Source organism: Eupeodes corollae, chromosome 1, assembly GCF_945859685.1.
Source record: "Eupeodes corollae chromosome 1, idEupCoro1.1, whole genome shotgun sequence".
NCBI classification, from domain to species: Eukaryota; Metazoa; Arthropoda; class Insecta; order Diptera; family Syrphidae; genus Eupeodes; species Eupeodes corollae.
Window position 1 is genome coordinate 207,346,824 of NC_079147.1, and position 12,931 is coordinate 207,359,754.

Below are 12,931 nucleotides of genomic sequence, written 5' to 3' on the forward strand. Positions count from 1 at the left end.
TTATGTTGTTTGAACCTGCATATTCCCACCTGTCAACTTAATGGTCTCGAAATGAAATTTGATTTTTCATTACCTCGTTACGTATTGAGAAAACGTAAATGTTGTTTTTAACATACATATACATATGTACATAAAATAAAATCTGTAACTCGTTTTTAAATTAAACTAAAGTTCAACAAAGTGCTTCTCCAATGATATTATATATTTTTTTAAATTTCAATCAAAAATAATAATTGACAATGAAATACTCAACCCTCTCTCACCAACAATAAGCTGTTTTGTGTCACTTTTAATAAATCATATTACACAAATATATAACGGCTACAGGTGGCTTAGCCACCACAAAGAAAATAAACTTTGTTGTAAGTTTATTTTTTCAAAACTTCATGTCGTCCTTTTATGATGCGCATGCCTCGTTATTTAATGCAAAAACCCACCAATCAAAGGATATCGATTTTTCTTGTTTGTTGAATCATACCTTGTGTCTTGGTTTGGTAAGGTGAATGTGAATAATCTTCCAAAAGAAAAACTTTCTATGTTTTCCTTTATTTCCTAAAAAGTTATTGGAACTAATTTCTGAGAAAATTCTCATAAATAATAGAATTAAATTTGAAATAAAATAAAGTGAAAATTAAGCGTTAAGTGAATGAATTTTTGAGAGAAGTTGAAAAATCTTTATTTTCACGGGACATCCTCATAATAAAATTTATTTTGTTTTGTTAAATATTTGTTTATCTTATTCTAAGGGATAAGCTTTGAGTTTAAGTGAAATAGGAAACATTAAAATATATTTATTAAAAATCTATTTTAAAGTAAAACATTCAAACAAATTCATTAAAAATTATTGAAACCGAAGAAATAGAAAATAAAATGGCCCTAGATTTCGTCGCCACATACAAAGTCCTTGTTTTAGGCGACTCGAATGTTGGCAAAACCTGCATTGTTCACAGATATTGCGATGAAAAATATTACGACACATATATCTCAACAATAGGTAAGAACCCATCTCAAACCAGCTGGATTTTTTTTTGTTTCAAAATAAACTACCTAAATTCTACATAATTAATTGACCAATTAACCTCACACCATTGAAAGGTATCGACTTTAAGCAAAAGCTAATAAACTTAGATGGAGTTCCAATTAAATTGCAAATATGGGACACAGCTGGCCAGGAGAGGTTTCGCACACTAACAACAGCCTATTATCGTGGAGCCATGGGCATCCTTTTGATGTACGATGTTACAAATTTGGAAAGCTATAATAACTTGTCTTATTGGCTACGTAACATCCAAGAGGTAATTTATCATTGTTCTTATGTCCTGCTCTTTGTTTTCTTTTTTTCTGGTTTGGTTATTGGTCCGGAATTAATTTTAACAAGTATTTTTGTGTTTTGATTACTATTTTTTTTGATGGAATGGCTGGTGGGGGGAGGTAGCTGCATAATTCACTTCTTTTAATTTTGAATTATGTCTACACTGAGAGAAAAGTTTCACTTAAACTTTACAAATTTTAGCAGTTTTGAATATATTCGCTGTGTTAGATATAAGTTTTATTGGTTTTGTTTGTGTTTAATTTTTATCATATAACAATACAAGCTCTATTTTACAACCGAAGAATTGGCAACACGAAAAATCCGTTTATCTGATCCATAACTTTTTGCACTGTTAGTAAGAAATAAATAGAACTTATATGACATGATTCATTTTAAGAATATATTCAAATGAAATTACAGACTAATTAACACGGTATTTTTTAAGAATATTCTAACTCATACTAAAATCCAAAAGGTTTGAGTTCATATTAAAAAGTTTAGATGTGTCATAGTTAGTACGGTCTTGAGAAACATGCATCCATTGTTGTTTAAACTTACAATAAATCAAATGCATTTATTACACCAGTTAAGAAGTGATAAATATAGATAATATCAGTATTAATCTTCCTTTGCGATAGACCCTCCATTTAAAGAAGTTTTATCCAATGTTAATAAGGAGGAAGGTTGTAATGAATAGACCATTGTAGCCCCTATAAAACGAAACTTATGTATACAGATGGTAAATACCAAAAAGGAGTCCATATCTGGGATGAGTTACATAGAGCTAGAGTAACATATGGCTGAATCACAAACACGCTTCAGCTCCAGCTTCAGCTTCACATGACGTTTACGAATTCAGCCATAGGAATTCAATGCATGCTATCACAATGGAGCTTCGACCTCACGTTTCGTTTGACAATCGTAATGAAAAGAACGTAATGTAATGTAATGTGACTCCAAACGGAAGCTCTAGTTCAATTATCTGAACATTTGCTTTGTCTGACCGCTCAACAGCTGTACAAAAATGTCAACAAACATAATATTTGCTCTATGGAGGGATGAAGTAAAGCAGATGAAGCCGAAGCTAAAGCGTGTTTGTGATTCAGCCAATAAGCATTCTGAAATTCTTTAGACGAAACACTTACATAGAGTTGCCTTTACTAACGAACGAATTAATATACTCCGTGAAATAGAGATTAAGATTAAAAAGACCCCCTAGATCTTTGAAACTATGAACGTGATAATTAATCGAAACAGGACATCTAATCGGGTTAAGGTTTAAATCAGAATTTTTGTACCGACAAAAACTGTTAATATCCTCTTGGAGTAGCACACGATCATTTAAAGATTGTATGCTTTTGAAGGCTTTCATATCATCCGCATGGATTACGATGTTATTGTGTCATACAAAAGGGTACATAATTGATATCTAAGATATAATAGTGGTCCCAAATGACTAACTTGGGTAACTCCTAATTTGACAATGAAAATGGTTGGAGAAAGAACTTGTGAAATTAACTTTTGATGAATTGAGGAGGAAACCTAATCGTAAATCCTTTTCGTAATCTGATTTCGATTTTTGTTAACGATAAAATGCAAAAAAAAGTGAAAAGAAAATATTATTGATTTTTATTGAAAGATGTTACAGATGAAATAATGAGGTTATGTGGATATCCAAGTAAATTAAAGAAAACGTGTCTCAACACACACTTGAGGATTATCATCGCTTAAAATGGTTTAGTTTTGTTTATTGACGTATCCCTTCAATCAAAAGTGAGCTTTCATCGCTAAACAAAATTTGAGAGATACGTATTTTAAACAGATCATTGGGCAGGTTCAGCCAACATAAGGAACTTCATTTGCAGTCAACTCCATTCTTTGAACGTACATTTTGACCAAGGCAACTACATAGTTAGTTTTTCAAGCGTCATGAATTTCAAATACAGAACTTTACTTCGCAAATCTCTACTTTAAGTTATTAGTGCAAAAAGTACCAACAAAATAACTGCCTTCAAAACACTCCTCACGCACGCTACAAGTCCACCACGATTTGTATTTTGTATTGCAAAGAAAATACCCTGGGAGGTCTTTTATTGATTTCCATTTTAAAGAAATGATTCTACGCATACATAAATAAATTAAAAAAAACTACACTTTTATTTTTAGAGCAATTTTCAGAAAATAATAACTATTGTCACTTAATGACAGTTGTTGAGCAGTCAAGTATAACTGGATATTTAACGCTTTTGTATTTTTAGGGTTATTGTGTTTAGTAAAAGTTAAAATATATTTATATATTATAATTTGAACTGTATAATAAGAATCACCTGCAAAGATTTTTAAAGTTAGTACGGCTATTGTAAGCTATCCTTAAGAGATGGACATATTCCATCGCTGACTTTTTTTGTAGATCTATTAAAGAGAAACAATTTCACCATATGTTATGGTAATGATACATCTATAAAACGGATAAGGTAGAGTTTTCGATTAATACTCCCAGAAGAATCATACATGTACACCTGAACATTTCTCAGGAACCACTATGTCAATGTATGAAAACTACATGCAAATCCGTAAAGTAGTTTTTGAAATTATCGCGAACATTGTCAACAAACAGACAGACGTGGTTGGGGACTCCAATTTATTTAAGTAATGGGCTCATTAGTCATATACATACAAAGGATATAATTCATATATCTATTAGTCGATAAAAACTAGTCGTTTATAAATGATTGATATAACACAATTGAAATATATCGTGGTGATATTGATAAAGCACTTCAACACATTGAGTTTTGAAATTTTAACCAAAAAATAGCGTTTTTGTGGTATGCGATGACAGTAAATGAGCGATATTTTAAGACTTGAATGACTTTATTATTTTCTACATTTCATTCTCGAAGCGTTTCAATTAAAATTACAGTTTTCTATTTGCTTCAAAAGCTTCAATCTAACGCTACTGAAAGTTATAATTATAATTAATATTATTAGAACTATTTTTATGTTAGGTTCATTTTCTCTGTGTATTTTTTTGTTCATGCCGCGCTCCAATTTTGATGATAATAGACTCCTTTCTTTTTTCTGCTAAAATAGAATGCATCACCGGATGTTGTGAAAGTCCTTGCCGGTAACAAATGTGAATGCTCGTCCACACAAAGGATGGTCGATAAGGAAAGAGGCGAGAAGGTAAGTTTGAATTTGTTTTTTCTTTTTCATATTTATTTTATATTGATATAGGATGTTTGTAGGTAGAGTTGGCAAAAAAGTCAGCAATAAAGTCACTAGGGTGTGAGAAGTTATAGAGATATTATGGATACATTTATGCATAGGTTCAAGGTTTATGGTTTTTAATGTAAACTAATTTGGATGAATAAATTGTTTGATAGGCAGTCACCGTTAGTTGTTTCAAGAGCTATCTAAATAAATGTTTTTTTTTTTCGTTAAAATTTCAAAAGAAGCTGCATAAACAGATACAAAGGCGATATCAAAAAGGTAATAGAGCAGGGAAGTGTACCGAAGTAGACTTAACGAAAAGTTATTCGATTAAGCAAGTGAAAATAGTTTAAATAGAAAATTTGACTCATTGTATTTTAAAATAAATAAAAAAAAATAAGGTTTATATTTTCAACATGATTTAAATTTATTAACAATTATTTAAGATTTAACAAAAAATGAAAAAAAAACAATATTTAATGATGGTATTGGTTGTTTTGTTCGTTGGAAGACTTAACGTAAGCTGGTGCAGAGTAGGATTCGGATGTGGCGTAAGCTACTGGAGCAGATTTGTAATAGCTTGGAGAAGCACTTACTACTGGAGAAGAAGTTTTCACCACAGATGGAGCCACGTATACTTGTTGTCCATGGGCATGGTAGTTGACTGGGGCTGCGTATGTGGGTTGAGCACTATGGAGTTGGTAGTTTGCTGGAGCAGCGTAAGTTGGTGATGAAACATATTGATGAACATGGCTTGGAGCAGGAGCGGCATATGTCACTGGGCTGACAGCTTTCACTAGGTTTGATGTTGTGTAGGTGGCAGCTGGGGCAGACTTATAGTAGCTTGGAGCTGCTGAAGAGTAGGTGACTGAAGGGGCTGTTTGGTGGTAGCTTGATGGGGCAGCGTATGAGATTGATGGAGCAGCATATGTGTGTGATGGAGAGGCGTGTACAACGGCAGATGGAGCAACATATGTGTGTGATGGAGCAGCATATGTGTGTGATGGAGCGGCATATGTATGTGATGGAGCGGCATGAACAACAGGAGTCAAATGCTTGACAACAGCTGGTGCAGCGTGTGAACCATCAGCAGCTCCATGCAATGGGACACGGTTGACAACAGCATTGAATCCGTGTTCGGCATCGGCACTGTAAGAAACTGTCCTTTTGTATCCATCGGCATCAACTAAGGAGTATTCTCCGTTCACAACATCACCATCTCGGCTTTCCGATTGGCTCTTCACATCTCCGGTAATGGAATCGTGAACGTTGTAAGCAACATTGTATTGTGGATGATGATCGTATTCCTCAACACTCTTAGTCAAAATGTGCTGTGGCTCATGAGCAACAGCTACATTATGTGCTACTGGAGCAGCATGATAGACTTGCGGTTGAGGAACATATCCTGCACTGGCAACAGCGACTAAAGCAAAAGCAACTACGAACTACAAAAAGATATACAAAGGGATATGTTAATAAGAGGACACTTCTTCAAGTTATATGTTTGCTTACCTTGAAAGCCATTTTCTCTGGTGTGGATGTAGGAATATGATGCTACTGGAGAGAAGGAATGTGTTCAAGTGATACTGAATTAGTCGTTGTAGTTCGATTTTATAGTTTAAAATTAAAAGCCTCACCCAAAGCTTCAAGGACGCTTGTAAGACTTATTATGGTAACATAACATAAACAATAAATATAACCAAACATTTTTCTTTGACCTACATCCCAAAAGAAATTCACAATTGTAGTAAAAGTTCGTGCAAAAACAAAAAAGTCTTGAGCAAAATGAAAGACCACATCATTCACGAAATAGAAAATAAAGTGATTAATATTGCCCCAAGTCACAAATAAATGCTCCAAAAGCTTATCAATTATTCGTAACCACCTTTTTAGTGCAAAAAGTATTTCAAACGATCTTATGTACCTGCCATCGGTATTTTTGTTCCATTAATCTAAAATGATCAATCTACGAATAATCTTACCGAGTATGTGTGTATACTGGGTAATCAAACAGGTTCCACCCAAAACTGTATCAAGCTATAAGCCAAATTACCTTACTCTAAGTACAATCGAAAGTAATTCAGATTGACCTTTGAATGATTGCTAACCGTTCAAGAAGGCAAACTTTTACTTATAGGGTGACAGAAGAAAACTTACAGTGGCGGATTTATAGAATGAGTACAAAATTATTAATATTTAGAAGGCCTGTTTGTAACATGATTTGTCAAAAGATTGTAGATATATATATATTTTTTTGTTTTATTTTTAGTAGTCTTCATTCAAGAAGATCGAAAATACATAAGTTGAAGGTTTGTTTGCATTAAAGTGCAGCATATTTTATCATTCAGCTATCACTTTGCTTAGTCAGCCGATTTAAAGTCGTCTATGACTATTGTGTGATAGCGAACCAAGTTGTGAAAATTAATCTTACCTCCAATTGTATTGGCCTTTTTCAAAAAGTAACATTTTAAATTATTAAACAATGATTATCATCGAAAATTGTATAGAATGAAGATTTTGTTTGTCTATTTTGTTAAAATTTTAGCTTTTGGAAAATGGATTTCTATTTTCAATACTCGTAACTCTTCCATCACTTATCAAAGATTTATAACATTTCTCTGTACTGTAGATTTATAACATTCCTCTGTACTCAATGTGACATGCTTATTAATGACACATTTAATGTTATGGCCAAGAATTTAGCTTTATAACATAGGTAAGGTTGCATTGCAATTTCCAGCAAATGGCTTACGCGGCTGGTGCAGATAAATTCCAGCCGAGAGGTTCATTTCTTACACGAGTTAGATTTTGTAAGCCCGCAAAATTAAGATGCTTCCTTAAAATCTTCCATAAAGTAGACAGGTACTGCTAGAATTGTTGCCATGCACAAAATGTGGGTGGACGCCTTTGAATCTTTTTCGTGACTCTGCTCCACAGCAGCAATAGCTGCTCGAATTACCGACTCTGTTGGGCGATTATTTCGGCCTATTTAAATGGACTTTTTGGTAATATCAGTATCATTTTTATCTTTTAAAAAATCCTCATTAGTTGTAAGTTACCACCTGTCGTGCCATTAAGGAACTCAGAAGAAATTTTGCCAAAACGGTTTTTAACAGAAAAACACAAAATACTCGTAGAAATAAAAAAAATGTTTGAACATATTTTGAATGCATAGTGTCAGGGTTACGCCATCTTGTTTCTGAAATATATTTTTAAAACATTTACAAATAATGCTGAAAACACATTTTGCATCTGCTAAAAAAAAAAGAATATCAAATCGGTTCAATTCGGAATCAGCAATAAAAATTAAATATTTTCTCGGATTATTCGAAAGCAAAAGGAAATTACATGCAAAGTGTTTCTAAAATTCAGATAGAGTCAAATGAAGACTTATATCTACCATAGGTCATTACGAAAATTAAATTAGACACTAGAATGATTTAAACTGTGTGTAGCAGATAAACATTTTTACTTTACAATATCATAAATTCCAATTTATTGTTAAGAGGTATTTGGAGATTTAACTTATCTTATAAAAAACCCGATTTTTGTTATTTTAAGTATTTTAAAGGGCCATGTTTTAGAGAAAAAATTTCAGGTTAGATACCAATTAAGGGCATCTTAATCATAAAAAAATATTCTTTTGTTTGTGGGACAGAAAAAAGTAATTTTGCCGATCAGTGCAGAGTGCTGAAATGTTTTTCATGAGATAAAATAAGTAAAGTGACAGCTTTCAAAAAGATCTTTTTTTTTAGAAATTTAAACAAAATTTCTTCTACAAAAATTCCCAGTTTTGCTGTCACAACTCTCACAATAGATTTTTATGATTTGATTTCTTGAGTATTCTGTATGGCTAATTGATTGCTTTAGGTGAGAATGAATAGTGATTTCTACTTATATTTCATTCATCTCTCTTAGAATCTACTCTCTACTTATATTTCATTCATCTCACTTAGAATCTGCTCAGAAATCTTAGTAATATAAACTAATTGAATAAAATCACATAGGACATCACCGTTAGTGCAATAATGATCGTTATAAATTTTAGTTAAGCCATAAGTGCTTACATGCTGAACATATAAAATATAATATACAAGTGTAATATTTTTAAATACTATAGTATCGATGTTGCGATAGTTGCGTCACTTCACTAGATAGAGGGCATTATGATTTATTTATGTAAATTGTTTAATTTGATCCATAAAATAAATGAAAATACTCCCAACAACAGAAATAAAATGCCAACAAAGAAACGAAAGTAAATAGGTGCGCAACCCTATGTACATACAATATGCCTTGCCTGAGGGCTCTTATAAACGATCTAAAAAGTTATGAACTAAATTTAATTCGTCGAATTGTTTTGTATATAAAAATGATTGTCGAAGCTGATACAGTATCATTTCAATTCGATTAGGCTTCTTAACCACACCAAAAAAACAAATCAAATCATTTGTCATGGCTTTTAAGGTAAAGAAAACCCTAATGCAATTCCTTCCTTGATAAATTTTCTATTTCTCATTTGTACATCTAGTTCGTTATTGCTCTCGCTATTGTGGCTGTTGCTAGTGCAGGATACATTCCACCTCAACAAGGATTCTATCAGGCGGCTAATGGTCCTGTAGAGCATACAGTTTCCTTAGCTCCATCAGATCAACACTTGGTGGCTAAGAAAGTTGAGGAATACGATCCACATCCACAGTACAAATTTGCTTATGATGTCCAGGATTCTATCACCGGCGACTCAAAGAGTCACTCGGAGACAAGAGATGGAGATTCGGTTGAGGGAGAATATACCCTTATCGATTCTGATGGCTTTAAGAGAATAGTTCACTATACTGCCGATAAAGAACATGGTTTTAATGCTGTTGTAAGCCGTGTTCCATTGAACGAAGCCCACCATGAGACAAAAACTGCTCCTACTGTTTACGCTTCTCCATCAGGTTCATATCCAGTAAATTACAATTCACACACTGGAGCAGCATTGAACTCCTACAAACCTGCTATTCCCATTGGTGTAGTGAAAAATGTAGCTCCGGCTTCATATGCATCCCCAATCGGTTACTACAAATCTGAAGGTTCAGATGGATCTCACTTGAGTAATGCTGCTCCTGCTTCATACAGTGCTCCATCATATTACAAATCTGCCCCGGTGGCTCCTGAATCAAACGCTCATGGACAAGAATCTTACTCAGCTTTGCTCAGTTCAGGATATCAGCATTAATAATGTTTGTTTGTAATTTATATTTTTGTTATTATTTAGTTTTAATAAATTTGTTAATTCTTTAAAAGTTATTTTTTTCAAGCTAATATTTTTAAGGTAGACATATATAGATCTTCGTAGGCACAAAACCAAATGCCTCGTAACAAAATAATGTATAAGAACCGCACTTATCAGTTAAAAGACAAGGTCTTTACCGATTTGGATTTTTACTCATTTTGTGAAGTTAAGTAAAATAAGGCGAGAAGGGATCAATTTCGGAATGTGAGGTTGTATTTTAAACATTGTAAAATCCCGCATCTGCGTCGTTAATTAGAAATGTAAAAGGCCACGTAATGGATTAACTTCCTTTCTATTGCTCCAATGACATTGACACCTTCTTGAGATAGGTTCAAAAATGCCGTAATTTCTACGGTTACGCGGAAGGCTAAAGAGAGGGGCATGTCTAAAATTCCGTGGATTAGTATACATGTGAACCTTTTTAAGAAGAAACGGCAAGTCTTTGAATTCATACAAAAAGCCAGTTTCGAAAGAAGTATCAGCGACATCGCGGCGTTTTTGGAGGCTGTGTGGATTAATAAGTTTTAAACGATCTTCATAAGGTGTTAAGTATAGATTATCATCCCAGGGAAGATTGCTTTGTACAGATTCAATTCTTTGAGAGTGAAAATTATTATAACTAGACTTGACTGGCGTATTCAATTAGAGGTTCAACAAATGTGGTTTATAGGGTTTTAGTCATTCAGATTCAGATCAAAGTTAATAGTATGATCACAATGGGATCGAAAATAACTTCTGAATCACGAAAAGAATATGTAGATAGAAATAATGGTAACATCGTGCAGCCTGTAAATACGGTGTGGAAGATGTAAATCACTTACGGGTGAAAGTTATGAATTGACATTCAAATAACATTGTTTTTTCACAATGTCTGAAATGAGTCAAGATCATTTTGGAGCAACATTGTTCTTAATTTGTGTTCTTATGTATTTTATTTTCTCCAGATTGCTGAAAACTTTGAAATGCCATTCTTTGAAGTGTCATGCAAATCAAATATTAACATAGAAGAAGCTTTCTTAGCACTTGCCAGAAAAATTAGAGAACAACGAGAACATAGGGTAATGAATATTTTTATTTAAATAAAAATAATTATTCAAATTAAATATAAAACAATCTTACACATATAATTAATTTACAGGGTGATAATTTTGATACGGATGACAAAACTCAAGAAAAGAAATCACCTGGCTCCACCGGACTTGGTACATTTACGTTAGGTAGTATTTCCGAGGGTAGTCGTTGTTCCTGCTAAGTTTTTACTTTTTGTTTTTATTTTTTTGAAAAATTCTATAATAATCTTTGTTCTTTTTTATCAAAGAAAAAAATCAATTGATTTAAATAAAATTGTTTCTTCAGAAAAAAAAATCAAAAAAAGAAACTGACCTTAGTATTAAAATTTAAAATTTAATCGTATTTTTGTTAACTCATTAAAATAAATAAATATAACATAATTATAATATTTATCATCATAAACATCATCAAATTCATTAACTATAAAATATAACACTTGCATCACATTTTAGAGTTATACCTATAATGTATGTCTTCAACATAACGATATACTCGTAAAACAACAACAAAAAGAAAAACATGAAATAATTATTTTATTTAGCACAAATGACACTTACATCATCCTTTATACAACATCCATTTGCATTATATGTAACATCGAACAAAACAAAAAAGTTTAATATTATAGAAAACAAAGATAAATAATTATTTCCAAAGTCAAAGAGAGAAACCAAATAATTAAAGAAAATTATGGTTTTAAAAATAATTTAAACTCTTAACACATAATTTTAAAAGTGTATTTAAAATTACAATACAATTTTATACTAATGAACAAAAAGAAAACGAAATCGAAAATGTTAAAATGAACTGGTTTGATTATTTGTACAGAAAAGGAACAAATTATTTAAAAAAAAAAGGATAATTTATATTTATATTTATTTTGTATTCACAAAACTTAGCCTTATTCTTTTGTAAGCTGTTTTTGGTGTCAAAATAATGAATGACCTTTTTTACACAAGAAAACTGAATTTCCAGATAGTTTTAGTTTTTAGCCAATAAGAACATGTAGTAAGGAAAGTGAAAGAAATCACTATGTCCGTAAGATTTGTTCACTTTCTTTTCGCTGCGGAAACTGTTAAAAGTTTTGCTAAGAAAATGCATTACAGAATTGTTCCCCTTAAATGGTTCTAAGAAAAGTACACAACATTTCACTATAATCTTTTTTATGGTAACCTAATTAGTTGCCATACAAGTAACCTATAGTGTTGAAATATTTTCACATTCGTTGACAATATATGTATGTAATACATGTAATTTTGTTTACTCGTGTAAAACGTCAAAAAAAAAACAACAAATAGCTCTAAGAACAAAGTTTCCTTTATGAGAAGGGCGCATGAGTGCAACTTCGTGTACATGTGCGGATGAGCTGTCAAATTTCAAGCTAAACCTTTTTTTATAATTGTATCAGTATAAGTGGTAAATATACCGAAAGATCCAGATTTACAAATTTGATCATAAATACAAAACAAAAAAAAAACAATTTATTTCACCCTATAAAATGCAAAAACGGGAAATTTCTGTTTTGACAGATCTAGATCAAAAATAATTTGATTTATTTAACCCATGGAAAAAACTACTAGAGGTCAGTTTTTTATCATTTAACTTAAAATGAATTGTTTAATTGTGAACAAATTATGGCTGAATCACATACACGCTTCAGCTTCGGCTTCGCCTGACGTTTACGAGTTCAGCCATAGGAATTCAATGCATGCTATCACAATGTAGCTTCGACCTCACGTTTGCTTGACAATCGTAAGAAAAAGAATGTAATGTAACGTAATGTGACTCCAAACGGAAGCTCTAGTTCAATTTTCTGAACATTTGCTTTGTCTGACAGCTCATCAGCAGTAAAAAAATGTCAACAAACAAAATATTTGCTCTTTGGAGGGATGAAATAAGAGAAATGTCATTTAAAGCAACCTCGAAGCGGACCTAACGTAACGGAGACGAAGCCGAAGCTGAAGCGTGTATGTGTTTCAGCCATTAAATTCTTGAAATAAGAATTTATCGTACTCCATCAGTGTTTTGCTTAAAATAAAGCTCTGATATGTGAATGA

The 12,931-nt window shown here is 32.2% G+C and overlaps 3 protein-coding genes across 3 annotated transcripts; 2 read left to right on the forward strand and 1 right to left on the reverse strand.

Annotated features, from left to right (window-relative positions):
- The first annotated feature begins 479 nt into the window (after positions 1–479).
- LOC129953957 (ras-related protein Rab-13) lies at positions 480–12,503 on the forward strand. Its single transcript, XM_056067520.1, has 5 exons — positions 480–994; positions 1,096–1,295; positions 4,406–4,498; positions 10,748–10,861; positions 10,942–12,503. Exons 1-5 carry the CDS (start codon positions 871–873, stop codon positions 11,053–11,055), a joined length of 645 nt encoding a protein of 214 aa, XP_055923495.1. The 5' UTR covers positions 480–870; the 3' UTR covers positions 11,056–12,503.
- LOC129953954 (cuticle protein-like) lies at positions 4,916–6,681 on the reverse strand. Its single transcript, XM_056067517.1, has 2 exons — positions 6,038–6,681; positions 4,916–5,970 (listed from the first exon to the last, which is right to left on the reverse strand). Exons 1-2 carry the CDS (start codon positions 6,047–6,049, stop codon positions 5,002–5,004), a joined length of 981 nt encoding a protein of 326 aa, XP_055923492.1. The 5' UTR covers positions 6,050–6,681; the 3' UTR covers positions 4,916–5,001.
- Positions 8,843–9,815, forward strand: LOC129953956 (cuticle protein 21-like). The gene is made up of 2 exons (XM_056067519.1): positions 8,843–8,992; positions 9,057–9,815. The coding sequence occupies exons 1-2, from the start codon at positions 8,981–8,983 to the stop codon at positions 9,744–9,746; spliced, it is 702 nt and encodes a 233-aa protein (XP_055923494.1). The 5' UTR covers positions 8,843–8,980; the 3' UTR covers positions 9,747–9,815.
- Positions 12,504–12,931: the final 428 nt, after the last annotated feature.